At 50.8% G+C, this 20,216-nt stretch overlaps 5 protein-coding genes across 5 annotated transcripts; 3 read left to right on the top strand and 2 right to left on the bottom strand.

Moving 5' to 3' along the window:
• The first annotated feature begins 250 nt into the window (after positions 1–250).
• Positions 251–2,631, top strand: C8Q69DRAFT_285241 (DUF300 domain protein). Its single transcript, XM_028626954.1, has 7 exons — positions 251–460; positions 521–538; positions 594–647; positions 699–786; positions 840–1,868; positions 1,925–2,298; positions 2,354–2,631. The coding sequence occupies exons 1-7, from the start codon at positions 345–347 to the stop codon at positions 2,550–2,552; spliced, it is 1,878 nt and encodes a 625-aa protein (XP_028484844.1). The 5' UTR covers positions 251–344; the 3' UTR covers positions 2,553–2,631.
• An 855-nt stretch (positions 2,632–3,486) lies between these two features.
• On the top strand, positions 3,487–5,201 carry C8Q69DRAFT_285261 (hypothetical protein). The gene is made up of 2 exons (XM_028626955.1): positions 3,487–3,771; positions 3,830–5,201. The coding sequence occupies exons 1-2, from the start codon at positions 3,669–3,671 to the stop codon at positions 4,987–4,989; spliced, it is 1,263 nt and encodes a 420-aa protein (XP_028484843.1). The 5' UTR covers positions 3,487–3,668; the 3' UTR covers positions 4,990–5,201.
• An 816-nt stretch (positions 5,202–6,017) lies between these two features.
• Positions 6,018–10,269, bottom strand: C8Q69DRAFT_492080 (putative dynactin; the record flags this gene model as incomplete). Its single annotated transcript, XM_028632158.1, has 5 exons — positions 9,716–10,269; positions 9,453–9,659; positions 9,395–9,413; positions 8,175–9,364; positions 6,018–8,132 (listed from the first exon to the last, which is right to left on the bottom strand). The coding sequence occupies exons 1-5, from the start codon at positions 10,133–10,135 to the stop codon at positions 6,018–6,020; spliced, it is 3,951 nt and encodes a 1,316-aa protein (XP_028484842.1). The 5' UTR covers positions 10,136–10,269.
• A 192-nt stretch (positions 10,270–10,461) lies between these two features.
• C8Q69DRAFT_469280 (pyrimidine 5'-nucleotidase) lies at positions 10,462–12,139 on the bottom strand. The gene is made up of 5 exons (XM_028630746.1): positions 11,740–12,139; positions 11,650–11,662; positions 11,560–11,595; positions 11,066–11,491; positions 10,462–11,006 (listed from the first exon to the last, which is right to left on the bottom strand). Exons 1-5 carry the CDS (start codon positions 11,899–11,901, stop codon positions 10,825–10,827), a joined length of 819 nt encoding a protein of 272 aa, XP_028484841.1. The 5' UTR covers positions 11,902–12,139; the 3' UTR covers positions 10,462–10,824.
• C8Q69DRAFT_469278 (hypothetical protein) lies at positions 12,128–15,052 on the top strand. The gene has a single exon (XM_028630745.1). It carries the CDS (start codon positions 12,267–12,269, stop codon positions 14,832–14,834), a length of 2,568 nt encoding a protein of 855 aa, XP_028484840.1. The 5' UTR covers positions 12,128–12,266; the 3' UTR covers positions 14,835–15,052.
• Positions 15,053–20,216: the final 5,164 nt, after the last annotated feature.

Raw genomic sequence — 20,216 nt, 5'->3', positions numbered from 1 at the left:
GGAGCTGCTACTCGAACACGGCGATCCAAGCTGTCGCGGAGCTGCTGTTCGAGACAAATGGTCAGTGCGGCTCGAGCCCGACGACATTCGTCACGCGCGGCGAGCGGAGCTGCGGAGAGCTCCAAGACGGGGGGAGATTATTATCCTACTGCCTAGTTAACACCCTGAACATCGACGATCGCACTAAGTTTATTCCAGCTTTCGTTCGTTCGCACTTCTCGAACTTCTTTTTCCTTCACGGTTACTTTCCCGTAGAAGGAATAATGCTATCGCCGTCTTCGCGAGAGGGGCGGAGTGATCGTGCATCACACCGACACTGAGCGCGTCATCGCGATCGAAAAAGAATGCTATCAACAATAACAGCCAGTGCGGCCTCTGGCGGTACAGGCTCCCGTCTTGCGCGAGCAGTGGTCATTGTCGCGGGGGTTGCTTCGCTGGTAGCGTCATTGCTATCGTTCCTGTGAGTTGGGCGGACATTGGAACACCTTGTTCTATGGCTAATCTCTGCGCTCCTGCATAGGTCGATATGGCTCCAAACGTGCGTTGCAGGTTCCTGAACACTCGTAAAGGCGCATCTGACCGGTTCCATCTAGGAAAAATTACCGGAAGCCGCTTCTGCAGCGATATGTCGTTCGTATATTGTTAATGTGAGTCCTCCAAGCACGAGATTGATACCGGCATCCAGCTAACCATAGCAGGGTTCCTATATATGCGGCGTCCTCATGGACCAGTATTGTGTCCCTGAGAGCTTCTATGTGGGTAGATCCCATTCGCGATGTTTATGAGGTACGCTACTGTTCTGATCCGACGGCCTACCGCTGTTAATGGATACCTTCCAGGCGTTCACAATCTACACCTTCTTCCAACTACTCATTAACTTCCTCGGTGGTGAACGGGCTCTCATCATCATGACCCATGGCCGTCCGCCCGTCTCCCACGCTTGGCCGCTCAATCATGTCCTTCCCAAAGTCGATATCTCCGATCCCCATACCTTCTTGGCCGTCAAGCGAGGGATTCTGCAGTATACCTGGCTAAAACCGACCTTGGCGATCGCTTCAATCATTATGAAAGCGACGGGTACCTATCAGGAAGGCTATCTCGGGGTTACGTCCGGCTATCTATGGACCGGTATCATTTATAATATCAGTGTCACTCTGAGTCTCTACTCTCTTGCAATGTTTTGGGTCTGCATGCACGATGACTTGAAACCATTCCGTCCGGTTCCTAAGTTTCTTTGCGTCAAGCTCATCATATTTGCATCTTATTGGCAAGGCTTCTTCTTGTCTATCCTTCAATGGCTTGGAGCCATTCCCAATGGCGTGGCGGGATATACACCAGACAATCTCGCAGCTGCCATCCAGGACAGTCTCATCTGCTTCGAGATGCCTATCTTCGCACTTACGCACTGGTACGCCTTCTCGTGGCACGATTACGCGGACCCAACGATATCAGCTGCCCGGATGCCCGTCAAGTACGCCATCCGTGATGCCTTTGGAATCCGGGATCTCATCGAGGACACCAAGATGACACTAAGAGGCGAAAACTATGAATACAGATTGTTCGACTCCGGTGACAATGTCATTGCGCATGAGGAGTCTCACTCTCGGGTGAAGCGGGTGATGGATGGAATGAGATATCAGAGAGGAGGAAAGGCAAAGTACTGGATCCCCAAGCCCGGCGAAATCAACAGCCGGACACCACTGCTATCAGAACCGGGTCCTAGCCGTAGCAGCAGTGAGGATAGAATGAGAAGAAGTAGCGTGATCGACAGATACCGTACATATGGCGAGATGGAGGAGGCCGCTCTGGACGGGGAAGATGAACGTTTGTTTACACTTGCCCGGTCTCTGGAGTTCGGTGACTGGAATGTATGCATCAGGGAGCCCCCGTACCTATAGTGGTCCAGCGAGCTAACTGTGTGAAGTACCCGGTCATTACTGCGAATGAGGTGCCGCGAGACCAACGGATAGCAAGCCGTCAAAGTTATCAAAACCGAGTCGAGCCAGGCGTGGTGCGGAAAGCTCAAAAGCATCGGAAAAGCAGTGCTAGCGGCACGAAGAGACCACGTCGAAGCGTGCATGGTCGTACGGACAGCCCTGGCAACGGTCAATTGCATCCCGAGCAACGTCCTCTTGCGCACCGCCAGCCGAGTGCTTCAGGCTCGTCACACTCCAGACGTAGCCAACTGGTCGACCTCGTGGTTGAGGACCCGGAAGCAGAGCGACGAGAGCGTAGCCAAACTCGAAAAGAGTTCGGGTCTTCATGGAATAATGAGACCGAGCACAAACATTATCTGAAGTATGCTGTTCCTATATTTATTTGTTCGAATCTGGACTGACCAATTGCCCATCAGGAGGCCTTCTGGCGAGCCAGTTGAAGACGTTTCTATCACGCAGCAGAATCAGAGGCAGACGGCAGCCACAATCCCTGGCAACTCGGAACAGCCCACATTTGCGGTAGGAGAAGACACCGAGGAGGAGGACACGCGACCCGCGGCGTCCCGTTTGGCATATGGTGATTTTGATGAGGAGCGCAACGTGTGGGGCGAATAGATTCTTCGAGCGCGAAGCGTGTCCCGTCTTGTTGATATTTAGTCCAGGAGTCTATTATTCTTGCAATTGTCGATCATGCATTTGTCGCATTGTCGGGCGAATCTCTATCATACCTAGCAGTGGCGTTAGAATCGTGCTGAATGAAACATTACCAGATCTTAATTTGGGCAGTAGCAAGTATGAAACACAAGGAACGCCCAGGCTCTTGTACTCGAAGGAAACAGGATCCAATAGCGATGCTCCAGAGGTCTCTGGTCAGTGGTCAGGGAGATCTGAGAACGTGCAGAACGTGCCCGAGGAATATTAGATACTAAGAATAGGTGAGCTCCAAACCCGACCTCCTTCATTTCGTCCATCTGCCTCTCCTGTCCAATCTCGAGGGTTGACCGGGACTAGCCTCAAGCCCTTTTTTTCCCGTCCAAATCCCCTGAAGAGGTGATCGTCTGAAAGGCCTCAGGTGTTACTCCGGTCGATGCGGCCTTGTCAAACTTCAGCTATGGAGGATCGACAAGAGCCAGTCTCTAAGCGCCGACCCAACTCACCACTCGCAGCTTACCACGCCACAAGCACCAGCATCAGACGGAGCCTCTTAAGCGTCCTAGGACGGGCCCTATGAGCACTGCGCAACACTCGCCCTGAGTGACTGATGGTGATCTCTCCACCCAGGGCCTGCGAATGACGCCCTGAACCTGATCACGGCGCATATCGACACGCCCTCCAATTCGTGCTTGGGGAGGGCGTTGACTGGCCATGGTTGCTTCAATCCACCATGATAACAGCTCCGAGGGTCATCGCCCGATGCTGCGATGGGTTAGACGGCAGCGAGAGCTGCATGCAAACAGTCCGTTTCACCGTTGGCCTGCAGCTTGTATATCATGGTCGCCAGCCGCTCTGCCCTGCCGGCGGGGTTGAAATCCCAAGAGTCGAAAACGAAGTGCTAGCAGGCTGAGCAGGACTCTTCTTCGCTTTTCCAGCTAGGACGACTGCGTCTCTGTCCATCCTGGTCATTCTCTTGTTGTTCTTTGTGACGTCTCTCGTCCTGTCTTTCTTTCCTTCTTTCTTTCCCTCTCTCCTCCCCAGTGGACTATGGAGCAACTGGCATGAGCGCTGGCCGCGATGGAGCGTGCGGGAATGTTTACAGCCTGGATATCATCTTGCCTCTCATGCGTGTGGCCTGAGGACGAGCATGCGGCCCACCAGCGGGCCATGAACAACAAAGGTCCGTGGATCTCCCCCGCACGGGGAGAAGAAACAACTTAAAACTGACTGTCCCTCAGGAATCGAGCGAGAGATGGCAGTATGCCATAGTCAGCCACATCTAGTGCCCCCAATGAAGCTGGTTGTCTACGATGATTTGCCCAGCCCGGGGCCTCCTCCGCGGTCGTCTTCTCTGCCTTCCTGGCTCACTGAAGGCCGCAATCTCGCGTCAAGGGCTTCCAATCGCGCGAGTATGTCGCTCAGGAGGAAATCTACAACGCGTCTAACGATCGGCGCACCGACGGACTTCAGGAGAGTGCAGCCACCATCTTCACGGGTCGATGGATTCCGACCTCTCGAACTAAGCATCTATATGCCGGGGAGCCGATTGTCGGATCTCCCCGAATTCGACGAGTTCCAGCTTGACGATAATGGGAAGCCCACACTGCCCTCAAGGGCCGTCACGCCTACGCCTACAATGGAGCGGAGCTTCTCTAAATTCCAGAATTCTTCATTTCAATTCGCCCGGAAACCAGTTGGCTCAGGATCAAGACGGTCATCCGTAGCAACTATGGACCTGCTGCTCGATCTACGTCGACCCAGTGCCACAGCAGACCCATTGATTCCTCACTTTGCACTTCGTACTCCTCGGCCTTCACTCGACGTGTCCGAGGAACTTCGCCCATGCCAGAAGCCGCAACTGGCAACGGCCAGCGGCGACACAATTCCACGCAAGAAGAACGCTCCTGCACCGTTATCAAACAGACCATTACCTCCCACACCGGCAGATCCAGAGACCCTAGTCGACTCCCCTCTTCCAGCTTCGCCTACATCTCTATCCAGTCATTCTGGTCGTATCAGAGAATGGCTCTCCCAGCCACATGGACCGGTATCTACTCCACCATCAAGCCCGCGCAAGCCAACCTCGTACGCACCCAGTCCTCAATACAGTCGTTCACGTACATTGAGCGCTTCTACTATCTCTTCCACCACAATAGCCACACCTAGACATGCAACTAGCGCTTCCTTGTCCAGTGGCACCACAGCTGCGACAACAACAGCGCAAATATCGACTATAGACGGTCTGACCGAAAAGGAGATCTTAACCTCACCATTTACCCCAAAACAGATGGGAGTGACGACAGCTCGCATTGACGAATCACCTTATCCCACCATCCATGAAGGCGGACACGAGTATGGTACCCGTTTCCGCGATTCTGTCGTGGGTCTTGCATTCTGAGTTTATATTCATCATCTTCAGACTATAAAAGAGCGCAAAATTCGTCTCCGCCCATTTCGACGATCTCGTTCGCAAACCCTACGATAAACAGTTATGTGATGTGACTGGAGTGTATTTATGCTTATGCACTTGTCCATTCTTGCAGTCCTCGCCTCCTACGCGCAGAAAGCTCTCCGTTTTTTCCATTTAATGATACCCCCGACCTAACGCCCGCATCTGATCCTACCTACCTATCTGTCTATCTACCTATCTTCTAACCTCCTCTTTTTGTCCCTCCATCTCTAGTCTCTGCATCTCGCTTGGTCATTTTCGTCCTTCCCCTCACCGCACCACATCACATCACCTTCGCCGCAAATCCATCATCACACTACCATCTCTGTGTTCTGAAGGTATGTGATAATCAACCTTCCTCATCATCTTTAAATGGGAATGGGACATTTCTCACTGAAAGAAATACCGTTTTCCAAACCGCCTCAATTGAGGAAAGGACTACACCATGCACAAAGGACAAAGGAAGTAATCAGCGATGGTGTTTTTTGTTATCCGATCCTATTCTACCATAATTCTGGATTTATTCGCCTCTGGTTAGGCAGAGAGGCTTGAAGGAAATTTAAGTCAAGACCGCTAGCTGGTTTAGGTATAATTATATATAGCCCTTTTTGATATAGGCATTATTTTTTTTTGTTCTTAGGTAAATATATATGGGATCCATAATGATCATTGAATAGTGTCTAGTTATGTAGATCATCTCGAAATGTCTGTGTTTGTAGGTAAAATTTTTGATTCAAGTAAGCTGTTAGGCGAGGGTACTGTAAGCATCACAAATATGGGTATGTAGAGTAAAGAAAAGAAAGAATGTACAAAATGACAGGTTGAAATAGGCCTGGTAAGAACTAGGGTCAAGGCCAATGTCAATGAAAACAGAAGGGTATCCAAATAAAAAGGCAGAGACGGTGTGTTTAGAAGCTACTGTTGGGTGCTGCTGGATATATAAAGGTGGAAGCAGCACCGTCCGGTGTAGATTCAGATTAGGCGTCTGTAACGATCTGTACTTCTCCTGGAGCAGCATCGCCGGAGGCGTCCTTACGATGATCTTCCTTGATACCCAGGATCTCCCAAGCGCGGCCCATCATTCCGTAGCTAAGACTCGCAGAATGCATTCTACCTGAAGCCTGTTTTTGGGCTTTCTCGCGAAGAGCTCGCTGTCTCTTTGCCTCTGCGATTCGGTCTTGCTCTCTTTCGCGACCCGCGACATCATCCTTCCATTCAACCCAGCGCTCGAAGTTCTCCCGTTGTTGGAGGACTTGGTACCTGTATGTAGTCTTGGCAGGACGCCAGGCAAGGCGGTTTGATCCTTCAGCCGGCAGAGTAGACTTCAAGTCTGGAACACGAGACTCCTTGGTCAACTTGAGCAGATGAGTAAGGACGTCCCTGCTCTCGGCAGCGTTCTTATGCATCCTCTCTTGCTCGGGACTATGTTTGGTCTGAGCGAGCGGTACATCAAGCCAAGAGTACATATTCGTCGATCTCTGGACAGAATACGGGTCCAGAAGGTTGGCACGACGGTTCTCCTCACGGAGGAAGCGGACTGCAGCTTGAAGGCTATCCACTTCAGCGCGGAGGGACTCGTTCTCACGAATTGCTGCCAACGATGCTGCATTGTCGACAATGGCTCCTTCTCCAGCAGCAGCAGCGGCGGCAGATCCAGACATCCTCTTAGCCCTCTCGAGACGACTCTTCAGTTCATCTCGTTCGGTCTCCAGACTCTCTAGCTCTTTCTTCTGGTTTTCCACAATACTAGAAAGCTCTATCTCTCTGGCCTGCATTTCCTCGAACTTAGCCTCGAGCTCTTTGACCATCGCAGCCTTTTTACTGGCGTCACGCATCCTAGACTCCAAGTGTTCGACTTTAATGGCTTGCTCCTCCAGCGTCTTATCCTTGACCCCCAAAGCTGTCGATGCTTCGTTGATCTCGTTCTTGAGTCGCCTGATCTCTTCATCAGCATCAGGAGAGATCGTCTTGTTGGACTTCAGCTCCTGTGCACGAGCGATCCAGGGAGAAGGGCGCCTCTCGAACTCCGTGGTTAGAGAGAGGTCAGTGGCAATTCCACTCAGTTCTTCTAAGTCCTCTCCCAAAGTCCGTATTTTGCCAGCAAGGAGGTTGAGGGCATCGTCACCGTCACTGTTAGCAGCAGAGGGCTGTACAAGGGATGCCGCAGTCTGGGACATATTGCTCATGATTTCAGAATAAGTGAATGGCGCAGTGCGTCCTTCTTCATTGACCAGGAGCACAGCATTCTCGCCAAGCTGTCTGATCAACTCGGACAACTCCCTGGCAGCAGCCTCTGCCTTCTCAAAGGACTCCGCTGTCTCACCAGAAAGAGCAAGTGATCGAGATTTCAGTTCTTCCAGAGACCGTGCGATTTTGCTTACCACCACCTTCAGACCTCGAGCCTGGGTAGCCAGGCTATCCAGCTTATTGTAGATGAAAGGGCCCTCTTCGTCCTGTTCGGTAGGTTCAGGAAGTTTGGCCTGCAGCACCGACTTTATGCGTAGTATTGATGAACCAGCATGGTCCAAATAGCACTGCGTCAGCATCGATCGCATATAGATCTCGTCTGCAAATGTCTCGAGGCTCGGTGGTATCAGTGTCTCTGCCAGGTGTGACAAAAGGGCGATAGACCTTTGCAGTTCGACAGCACACTTCTTTTCGTTCAACTCGTTCTTCTTCAAACCGTCCATGAAGGTGTTCAAGGTTCGCTCCACTGGTTCCAGCTCATACAGCGCGCCTGGCACAGTGCTAAACTCCTCAACAGAGCACGTGCTAATGAAGTTGACAAACCTCTCACAGAGTAATGAAATCCATTGGAGCTTCTCCAGCACTTCGTATGCGGTGAAGATCTCATCTTGATCGGTACCAATTGCAGATTGGTCAGAGACACGCTCCCGAACCACCTGGCTCATCAACGAAGCTTTGAAGGAAACCCGTTTGAAGCGAAGAAGTGCCAGGATGGAGTTCCGCTCGCTTTCATAGTATTCTGGAAGGTAGAGCTTTACTATAGCAAGATGTTGAGCCGACTCCTCGGATTCCATGCGGCTAAGCTCCACATCGATCGTTTTTGTCTGCGCCTTCGCCACGGAAGCCTGGAGCTTCATGTTAAGGTCTATCATAGCTCGCGAACGCACGGTGAGCTCGGAGGCTTCCGTTTCAGTAAGCTGTTGGGAAGCTCGCATGTCCTCCAAGTCATTTTGCAGATTGGACACGAGCTCCCTGAAGCGAGATAATGTGTATTCCAGATCTTCGATAAGCTCGTCCTGCTGAGCGACTTTCCGGCACTGCTCATTGAATATGCTTTCTCTGTAGTCGATTTCTTCCTGAAGTTGCTTCTCCGTCTCGATGTGATTAATTTCGAGCTCGTCGTTAATCTCTTTTAAGCTCTCCAGGTCTTCGATGGCTGCTTTGAGTTCGTTGATCTCCTCCTGGTAGCGCATATTCTTATCCGCGAGTTCCTCAATCATCTCTTCAGCCCCGAGTGCCGTCTCCAACTGTTGCTTGAGGTCCTCCACATTGGTCTCTGAGACCAACAACTTCTCCTTGGTAGTTTCATATTGTGCTTTGACGGAAGCGTACTCCTCCAAGTCACTTTCGAGCTCTTTGATTTGGTCTTTGAGGTCACTTTCCTGTTGCTGCGTCATATCACGCAACCGTATGAGTGCCTCGCGGAGTCTCTCATTTGTTCGCTCCATCTGCAGCCAGCCTTGGCTGGATTTCTCCTCTGGACTCATTACTTGGCCTAGCTCCTCGTTCTCCTCGCGCAGGACTTCCACTTCCATCTCAAGTTCTTCTACCCTCAGTTTCAAAGCCTCCAGTTCGTGTTTATAGGCGTCCGCCATCTCCTCTGCCATCTCTCGATCAAGGGCTGCCATCTCCAGTATAGAGTCATGTTCTGCTTGCAGCCTCTCGGCCTCCTCAAGTCGACTTTCTGCTTCCTTCAATTGTTTACGCAGCTCCCCAATCTCCAGCTGCTGGGGCTGATACTTAGTCTGCAGCTTTTGTATAACGGCTTCAAATTTGTCTCTTTCTGACTGGAGTTGCTCCAGACCCTTCAATTTCTCTCTGTCTTCTGCTCGCTTCTTCTCCATGACCTTCAGTTTCGTTTTGAGATCCTCAAGTTCCCTTGCCACAGCGGCATTTTGGCTTCCTGTCCGTTGGGAACCGGGCGAAAGACTGGCTCGAAGATTTGCTGTTCGACTCGCTGCTGGAGACCTATTACTTGCCTCCGCCGCTCCTACCTCATCCTGATGACCGCCACGAGGGGATTCTTCGGGTGACTTTTCTTCCGGCACATCGTCTGGCGTTGCACTTCCTCCGCTATCTGCGCCCTCGGATGCCTTTTTAATCATACTGGTACGGATGGATGGTCGCTTGGCCAAACCCGCAGATGTCGCACCGAGTCCGCTGACGCTTGGTCTGTTCACCTTGCTAGCTGGCCCGGTCAATTGCTGGCGCGTAGCCCTCGCAGCTGCTGAGGGTGTTTGAGGAGGGCCCATGGTGGTTTTGGCACCGACGCTCGGTCGAGATTTGGTCGCCGCAATGGAGGTGCGCGCGGTTGATGATGCTCGCGATGCAGGGGTGATACCGAGCTGCTTTGTTGGAGACTTTGTAGGAGACTTGGGATTCATAGTTAGTGCATGTTCAACTCTATATTCGGTTGCGAACATCATACTCTCAATGTTCGCTGTCCTGGAGTGACCCTTGAAGCCGGAGAGGGACTGGCCCCGCTCACGCTCTGTCTCTTCGCTGTTGGGCCCAAGACGCTGGGCCTTCTAGCACCTGCAGTGCCCGCAACTATCGTACTCTGAGGTCTACGAGTAGCAGGGGCAGCAGCCTTCGGCGGAGGCTTGCTCTCGCGCTTGGGCTGTTCGACCACCGCGAGAACGGCGGACGGTCTGATGAACATCCCAAACCCATGTTCACATTCAAAGTACCTCTCGCCCTGAACCGCTCCATCATTCTTTCCAGTTGGTTCGTCCAACTCAATTCCAATCCAGTCACCAGGCGCAAAATGGGTCGACCCGATGAAACGAACGGTTGCCTGACGACCATCGGTCAGGGTGACCACTTGGCCGGGAGATAGGTCGGCCATTTTCCGGGACACTGGCTCCTGGTCTTCATCCGAATTCGGATATCGAGAAGTGCCAGGTTCAGACGCTGACCGCGATTGCGATGGACGAGACTGTGGTCGAACCAGGAGTCGAGTAGTTCGTCGTTTGTATGGAGAGTTCCCGTTCAGGACAGTCCAGCTCACGCGGTTCGTGTTGAGCTGCCTTAGCGCCTCAGGCATCTAAGGTAAACAGTGGAAAGCTCAGGCACCAGACCACGTGATGCGCGGGTGTTCCTGAGTCTTCACTAGAGTCAATCGTTAACTTCGGTAATCGGGACAAGTCCATCTTCTTCTGATCGTAATGGATAGTTATCTCATATTGTCTCTACTGCTTCCCTTGTGCAGGGTTCGATAGGGCTATGTTGGTCGATGTTTCGTCGTATAGACACTGGATTAAATATATAGAGGGGATCTTGAACTACCCGGGCAGCCTCGGACCGTAGATTACTGGAAATAGTAACAGCAGAAACGAGATTCCCTCGGAGGCCGACAGTGCTCCCTTCATGGAGCTCGTATACGCTTTGATCGTCGAAATTCACTGCTGATTTTCTTTCCTATTCATTCCTCGTGTGCTGTTGTCTATTACGTCCCATCTATATCTAGGGATATCTATGTACATGCATTCTAGAAAAGCACCAATCTCCGGGTATTCTAGTGTCTCCCGCTCTCTGTTACGATGTAGATTTCTCGTCGTTGGATTTGAAAAACTGAGGAAACAAGCCCCGAAGTTCCTCTAGACTCCTTACTGTGTACTTCGACGGCGGAACCTCCGGCAGAGCGAAACCCGGCTCGACGAGGTGAACCGTCGTCCATCCTCTGGCCTGCGAATGCTCGCAGTTCAAAGCGGAGTCATCTACCGGTCGCCATTAGCATTTCCCTCGCAGATAAGAACGGATCTGACGAAATACGCACCAACAAAGTAGCACTGTTCAGTACTAGGAGCACCCGCATCCTGCTCCGCCTTTTCATACATCTTCTGATTCGGTTTACAGATCAGTGGTTGGCTTCCATAATCACAATACGTGACTCCCTCAAAGAGGTCTTCAACCCCCAGCAACTTGACTACTCTCTTTGCATGGTTGACATATGCGTTTGTCAAAAGCCACATCTTCACTTTCGACTTGTCCATGTCCTCGAGCAGTTTCCGTAGCTTCGGGTCCGGCTTGAGGATGTCATCTAGAGGGAGCGCGTCATCCACCTCCTTGTTGAATTCGAGAGGGTCGATCTTGTGGTGTTTAGTAAGGCCTTCTATCGCCAGACCATATTCTTTGTAGTACTTCTGATGGAGCATCACGGCATCCTGTGCGCTGATAGGCAAATGTGCAATGAAGAACTTGTCTAGAGATTGAATGCTGTGTCAGATGGTATTGCATGACCCTTTAATTGGGCTGGATGCCACAACTTACCAATCAGTTCCTGCATCAGATCATGGATGTTGCATTCTGTAATAGCATTGTCAGCGTATATCAGCGCATGTCATTATCGGGTCGAATTACTTCTCGAGTACAGCTGGATGAAGCCGCAGTTAGTATGCGAGAGCATGCAACAGAAATAATACAAGGAAGTGTGTACATTGCCTCACATACACAATTATCAATGTCGAAAAAGAAGACAGGCCTAGAATCAACGGCGACGCTGTTTGTAGACGCCATTGCGATGCGGCGGACAAATGTATTTGGGAATCTAGGAGCTCGTCTGGCAATTGGCGGCAGAGATGGGCACAGGCGCAAAAGAGAGACAGGTTTCATCAATGTAACCGAAGGATAAAGGCACCGGGTCAAAGCCTGAACAATTTATATCCATGGAAACAGCCAGCGTATGTTGGAGTCATCCATCGCCAACCCCGCGTCCTCCGTTAGTTAAATAATGGCGTGCAAAGCTCCCCATGAACTGGGCCGATCGCGTCATTGCCCGGCTGAGTTTAGCGCCGAAGCGGAACGAAGCGAAACAACTGCTGGCACTTCAACGCCAAAAGTTTCCGATTCTCTTCCGATCAGGATACAAGGAGCAGTCTCTGGTTTGCACTTCATCTGTCGCACTATGACAGATTGACAGCCATCGATCACTGAAAGATTACTAGGCTAAGCACTGACTTGCATCTGATCCTGCAGTAATGGCCGCTCATGCTGGTCCTTCTGTCTCTGTGCGCGCCTCAGACGCGTTGCCACAGCTCAACGAAGTGCAGGAATATGAAAAGATCCTGAGAATAAGTGACGAGATCTTCTCAGGCACTCACCCCAGATTAAAGGTTCCCCAGCAGTTTGTTCGCAAAGTGAACCCCCGCAACCCACAGACTCCCCCAGTTACGCAGCCACAGGTAACCGCGGTAGAGCCATCAACAACAGCTCAGTCCAAAGCAGAGCTCCCCTTTCCACCCAGTTCACGTCCTGCAAACATACAGGCCACGACACCGTTGAATGGCTCCGCTGCTGCTTCTTCGACAGCGACCCCATCACGTATTGTTCCAAAGCCTGCTTCTGAAATTGATCCTATCTTTCTGACCAAGTCTGATGATCTGGTGAGAGCGGAAATGCAGCTGCAGCGACAGAGGGTGGAAAGGGTTCTACGTGAGCAACTGGAGCAGAGAAGAGTCGAGGCAAGACAGAAGGCTTCTGTCCAAGAGGGAAAGCCCGATTTTGACGTCTCAGACGTATTGAGCAAAGCTCTTGAGATTGTTAAGCCAGTTGCTGCACCAGCTGATGTCCATGGGACTAATGGCCAGACCGCACCAAGCGATTCCTATGACGACAATTCCTTCTACTCTAGTAGAGCTCCTGATTCTCCCCAGCATGGCGAGCCGTCGCAGCCGTCACCTGTATCGGAGCCACGAAGCCGTCGCGTCGGCAGGGAAGAGCTGGCTGCTAACGCTCAGATAGACAATCGGTCAGATGAATCACGACGGTTTGAGATTACTAGCCCTCGTGACGTGGAGATGATTCCGCAAGCCAATCCTTACACCGTTGCTGACAAGCATTTTCCCCCTCAAAGGCAGCCAGATAATGCTCCATTGCGCGCCGTCTCCGACGAGTATGATCCCGCTCGAGAACCGATTGATATTCCCGAAGAACCCGAGTATTCACCTCCTGGTCCCGATGTACCTCTGGTAGAGAGGGTCGACAGCCGTGAGTATTACAGGCCGGAGCCATACGCCAGACGGCAGGTGTCCAATCGAGGCTACCATGGTCGTCAGTCGCCATCTCCTACGAACGGGGTGAGAATCGTCAGAAATCATATAATGTCGCCCGCAGCTCCACAACCATCGCGGGTATCTCCTCTGGCCATGGCTAAGATGCCTATTCAGCAGGCGAGGGCGCCTCGTCAGGATCATTTGGAGCGCGTTCCAACAGGCCACGATTCAGCACGTACTAGTCCGGACGGCGGTGCTCAGCAATTGATGCCTCGTAAACGTAGGCGTGTGCAGGAACCAAGAGAACAGGTGCGGTCAGCTGCGTCACGAAGACCAGCTGATGTGTCCCCGGTGCCATACATCAAAGAAGAGCCGGTATCCCCTCCTCCCTTTGCCGATGTACGTCCTGCATATAGCAGAGCTCGTCAGCCGCAGGAGCAAGTTTATGTTGATCTCGCATCTCCCCGATATACCCCGACCCTGGATCGACGAGAGGTGTCTGCAAGGGAGCCTGTCTACGAAGTCGACCGGTACAGACGCGCTTACGAGCAAGATGCCCACATTGAACCGAGCATCGCGCGTACCGTCTCCAGATTGGGTTCTAGAAGACCAATGCGCGATGACCAAGATCTGCGAAGAGTAGCAAGCTTGCACCATGTCCGCCAACCCGAGCTCTCTCGCGACTATGTGGAGCCAGCCAACCCTCGTTCGATGCGTGCTGCATCTTATGCCGTTGTTGAGCGTCCTCTTCAGGAGAGAGTCCGGTATTACGATGAGCCTGTCCAAGGCTACGGCAGGCACTATATTCCGGCCGATGAACTACCGCCTTCTCCACGATTCCGCGAAGTGTACCCTGATGAAGAACCGCGAATTATAGCGCCTCCCCAGCGGCGGATTGTGGTAGACGAATACGGTAACCAGTACTATGAGACTTTACCTGCGCCTAAAGTTAAGGAAATGCCGCCCCCACCTCATCCAGGCAGAATAGCTAGGGCCGATGCCTATAACGAGCAAGTTCCCGCACGCCGTTCGAGTGTGCGGGCTACTTCAATTATCGATGATCCCTATGGTGATCGGAGATATATTCAGGAGATGCATCCGCCTGCCACCTATCGCAGGGTCGCCGACTATCCTCGCGAGGTGGTAGGTGACCGTCGGGCGTATGCTCCTCAGCTCGAAGAGAGGGAGCCTGTCTTCCGCAGCGGCAGTGTGCAAGTCGTTGACTACCCTCCGCGGAGGACGGCCTACCTTAACGAACGGGAGATACCCGGTGAGAGAATAGTAAGAATGTCTAGCGTGCGGCCACCACCGACTCGTTACGAGGATCCGCGGGATGGTATACCGCGCGTCCAGAGCGTCCGTCCGGTAGGCCGCGATGTCAGCGTCTACGTAGACGAAGAACCCCGGAAGGCCAGGGAATATGCGCAGGCACCTATCTACACTACCATGCGCCCTATGAGAGAAGAGCGGTACTACGACGATGATGAGTCGGGCCGTATGATTCATGATGGGACCCGCGATGTCATCCACCATAGAGGTCCCGAGCGCTATTGAGGCGAAGCATCGCCACTTAATTATCTTACTCGGGATGTATGATTATCATTTGTACAGTACCTTTTACTTTGTTGAAAATGGCTTGAGCACATCAGGGCGCATTTCCATACTCCATAATTGATGAATATGTGCGGGACAGAATACTGTTATGTCAAAAACGAGTTACGACTATCATACCTTGGCTTGAATATAGGATCTCCTTCTATAAGAACCCAAACACTCTAATCTCTGAATTATCCGCCCACTACCGTAGTTCCATGTACTATTACACAATCCAGGGACCAATACAATTACCTCAAATAAACCACTTCTCATTTCTTTCGATGATACATACATAAACTGATAACTGTATTGTGTAGTGCTCTGGTATAGTATGATTTCCTCTCGCCTCGGAAATACCACTACAATAATTCAGGAGTTTTCTCTGTCATGGAGTATTCTTCCGAATCTTATGATTGTTCGTCATTGGCGAGGTGTTGTCTTTCTGTTTGGGGGAGAGGGATATGAATATGGGATTGTTCCGCTTTCTGCTCCAATCTGATGTCGACAGATAAGGCCTTTCAAAGCATTCAGGGTGATGATGCATAGAAAAGAGAGATATGCTATATGCACAATGAAAAAGTGTGATATGCCTATGCGATTAATTACCGCGTTTGATGCATAATTCATATAAGTATTCTCTTCGATCGCTATCATAATGACGCGCGCTCGTGGAAATTTATATTCCCTTTGCGACGAATAATGCAGAAAATAGCATCATATTTTCGTGTTGTCTGGTCACGGTGATAAGTCTCGGGAGATAGGAGTTTGTTTATAACACCATTTTGGGGTCATGAACAGTTAAAAGGTGGGGGGTAAAATGTTTTTTTCTCAGAAGAAATCGGAGGAAGTTGAGAGATTTATATGTTCCGCTCAAGTTACTTATTCCTAGCGTTGCGGTCACGTGGGAGTAAGTAACCAAATGGACTTTTTGCGTACCATTTGAACCATTATGCAGCTATATGCTATCATAAAAGGAACTGCTAGACATATACCAGATAGAAAAACTATAACCCCTAAGATATCCTTCTTAATCGTCTGTTATACTTTTGTTCATTAGCCGACTATCTATATATCCGATCATAGGTCCTTTTGCCAAGGATGAGATCATTTTCTCCCAACTAAGATCTTACTTAGCTGTTGGTTAACGCGCAGTTAATCCTAACTCCTAATTGACAGTAGTTTCTTGGCCGGGAGAGGAGACTTCAATAACCTGCCAATAAGTTTTGTCGAGGACTATTCTTTTCTATCGGGCTGGTGGGGAGCTGGAAACTTGTGATACTACGCCCAGGATAGGTTCGTTCTCTTGCGTGTCTTTGTAGTTCGATAGATGCGATTGTGTTTGAGGAGTTTATATGGTTATGGGCAATGTGTTATTTCACTATTCAGATGGACTGTGCAGCTCCTCGTTATCGTTGCCTTACTCTTGTATATATTGGGTTATACTCCGTTTAGCATACTGCATTCCGCTGGCTGAGATAAGATACCAGCTAAACTGATACAATAGTTAGCTATGGCTAGTATTTCCTAAGCAGACAGTGCGCGAGTAATAACTAGTAAAAAAAAGGTAAGTAATGGAGTTATAGTGATAAATCCGAGACAATAATTCGAGCCATCGGCAATGTATATCGGAGAAATAAACCCGCCGAAGATATACAAATCCCTATAATAGACATCGTAAACTCCTACACACGTACTATTATATTATTATACGAAGACGATATAAAGTAAATTCTCGCGATACCATTATCTGGATATCGAAATTATTACACTATTGGAATAATTTACTCGTGATATCAGCGTCTAATCCCAAACTACTGCAGCTATGTGAATAGTAAGCACTCGAAATTATTTGCTCTGACGCCAAAGACGGCTCTAGTGTCTTCTCTCTGTACGTTATTATTTACTCTTCTGGTCTGGTTTAATACTAGATTCAGAATCTACGGGATATAAGTTTTGAGAATGACTATTGCCATTGCATGTTCTTTATTTTCTATATTGTCTCTGTTAATCAGGTACACGGAGGAGATACGCTGTATACATGCTAGGTGCATCACCCGTCTATGTATGTACAATCGAGATATTTGCCTGGAGTAATGCAGCGGTGAGGGAGCGGTCTTATTTCGTCTTAGTCTCACGATTTTTGTTCGACTATACTAGCAGACATGCGTCCTACTGTTAGAACGATATAGGGACCGAGTAGGATAAAATCTTGAAACAGACCACTAGATTTCCGGAATACAACTTTGCCTCGAATACGAACAGTAATGTCACCCATCGAGGAAAATGAGCGTCTTGTGGATCAGAGCCCTCTAGACGCGTATAGATCGATCGTGGTACATTTTGTAGCTTTCCGTGTGACCAGCTATCAAGCAAGGTCAGGTCAGGTATGTGAGATTTGAAGTGGTAGCGTGTGGAATAGTCCTCTAGTCGAAAAGCCTCACCCATTCCATGACAGGATCTTGAAGTACTCTAGGGGCGATGCAGCTCAAAGAAAAGGATAATTAGTACATGATAGTTCTCGCTCGTCTGCGCACTTTCTTTTCTCAAGAAACAGGGTTCATTTATCGAAGAATTGAGCGACGTGATCTTCGAAGCCTTCACATTTGTGGTAAGCAGAAGAATTCGCATCATAGAGGTACTTCCCCCCATTTCTGGGAGCACTTGCTGCACTTGCAGTAGTAGCCTGAGAACTGTAACAATGCGCGTGGATCCGCATTGGCTGTGGTAGAAATGCAATCGACGACGGCATTCTCGTTCCTTCGACTATGTCGACTTGCCAATGCCTACGTCTCGATTACCCTGGCGACCGTCAAAGCGAGATTTTGTTCTTTTCATTGCCCAATTGAGGCGCTGCAGGGGATCTGATTCTGGCTCATCCTAGTATGGTCTTGCCTTGCTCGACAAAGACCCAACCATTGTACCAAGCAATTGTGAGATCCGGAGGTTAATTCCAGCGCAGCTGCTCTGACCCACCGTCGAGGGCTAGTCCCGAGGAATGGGAGCTCATGAGTCCTGTCCAAAGTCTGGGTCTAATGACGTCGACACTTCGTGATGTTTATTGGTGTTGAAACTTCCAAGGTTCATCACGACCAATCAATGAACCTGGTGTCGAAGGCAGTTTAATCGGATGATTATCATACTTTGGAAACGTCTTCAGTTATCACAGTCCACTCAAGGTCACAGCAAGAGAGAGACTCTAAAGGCAATCAGGTAAGCAGGGGGTGCAAACCTAGAGCGAATCAAGAATGTCGCTACTCAAGCCTGACAGGTCTTGGATCAGATTAGGGAGGCTGTGCAGTCTCACTAAGTATCCCGGTCTCACGGCAGGAGTCCGTTTCAACTTCTGGCCCACTACGATCGGACGATGAACGGAGATCGTAGTCACAGAACGGACAATAACAATAATAAATATCACCGATCCAAGGCAACGCCATGCTCTACCATATAATGTTCCCAGGAAGGCTGCCTGGCGGATCCACTTGTCTCTGTATCTGGCTGGAAGATATGGGATGAGTAGCGAAGCGATTCGAACGGACAAATACTCTGATTGGGACGGACAGCAGCGGCAGGCCACGTACTCAAGCCAAACAGGCAGACGGCTCTGCTCTTCCGAGTCCCTGCGGCCGTTCTTCTGGGGTTCATTCTCTAGTGTCCGAACTCTGGAGATACCGGGGCGGGGAACCGGATTAAGGTACAGACAATAATGTGTCCTCGACAGTCATGACATAACGGGTTGGCCAGTCAGAGGGGCGAAAGCGTTCTCGTCTGTCTGCCGTCCCGGACGCCAAATCGGATTGATTTCTATTCTTCCAGGGCTGAGGGCAAAACCTGTATTCCCAGAGAACAAGCCGGTCTGAACTAAACTCGCAGTGGGGAGTCGGGACAGAGACATTGTGGATAGGAGATATGTTTCCCGCACAATATCCTTCCGGTCCGTTCCTACACCCTGTTCGTCTTGTTGGGGAGAATGAGTGTATCTGCATGGGAGCGTAGACGGGTGGTATGTGATACCGTGATCGTCTGGGGAAATGCTTTTTTCATCCACTGCAGGAGGGATGGGTCGAGATAAGCGATTCCAGTAATGACATCTTCAACTGTCCAGCCTTTTGCTCCCATCCAGCCCATCGGGGTCAGCGTCCCGGCGCAGCGATTCCAGACCAGCGTTGTCTGCTCGTCTCGTCCAACCCGCCGCGAGCCGGCTGGGCCGGGACCCGACGAGCAGAGTCATGGCTCGTGAGGCCTCAGCCCAGCAAGTTGGAGCGTAGCGTCGCCGTAGAGCCCGACTAACTCGTTTCTGAAGCTTCCGTACGCGAATCAATCACGCCGACGAGCAGATCGTCCGATGGATCGATGGATGGAGAGAATGTGTGCCCCACGTGACCCTCGCTTCTTACGCCGCATCGGGCTTAGCGCATGACGGCTCTTGCTGGAGAGGAAAAGAGAAGAAACAACGAGAGGAAGAGAGAGACTATCTAGACTAACTTATCCATCGGATCCATCATCTCATCTCCCCATTGTCCATCCCATTGTCCATCTCTCATCAGTTTTTCCCCGTCTCTGTTTTGTCTGCTCCTCTATGGTATAGCACGGGCTGAGCTGCTCCTCCCGTTCGTGCATCGCATTGATCATCATTCTCGTCTCTCTGCTGCGCTGGACGAAGAACAGACAATGCGTCCCGCATTCTTCTAAGCAACTTAGCTCGCTCGCTCTATCAGGCCAATCCTACCAACCTTCGCCTGTCGATCCACCAGGAAAAGGCTCCATCATTGCGCCAAAAGGCCTAGCCGCGACGTCCAACAGCAGACTTTCCCAGACTCTTCCAGAGCAGAATCGATCACACAGACCAACTGCCTCCACCCTCCCGCTGCACTGACGACACGGCCACGCTTGATCCTCGCGCCAGCCAAACCGTGAACCCTCCCTGGCTGAAGTTTCACGACGGCGGAAATCAGAACAGAACAGACCAGGCCACGGTCTCCACGCCTTGTCCAGAGAGCAGACCAAAATCTGCTCCCTTCGACGACTCACCTTTCCCACCCGACGTTGGGCTGTGCCTGTTCACTGGTAACTACTGTCCGTGCAAAGCCAAAGCAAAGATACCTCATCGAGGCTGGCCGAATTCTCTCCCTCACCTCCAGACGGTTCCCGGTCCTGCGCCTAGACACCGCTGGCACTTCTAGCGCACCCGACCTGCCACGCCTGCCACTGACTCGACCACTGACGCCCGCCATTTGCACCTGTCCTGACCATTCCAAACCATCCCTGTCGAAAACGGCTGTTACCGATCACCATTCGATCCTCCAACTCACCACGCTTCCTCCGGAGGGCTGCCCTTCTCTC

The sequence above is a fragment of the Paecilomyces variotii genome (genome assembly GCF_004022145.1).
Source record: "Paecilomyces variotii strain CBS 101075 chromosome Unknown C8Q69scaffold_6, whole genome shotgun sequence".
Classification (NCBI taxonomy): domain Eukaryota; kingdom Fungi; phylum Ascomycota; class Eurotiomycetes; order Eurotiales; family Thermoascaceae; genus Paecilomyces; species Paecilomyces variotii.
Note: the sequence above shows the minus strand (reverse complement) of the source record. Positions and strands in the feature narration are given on the sequence as shown.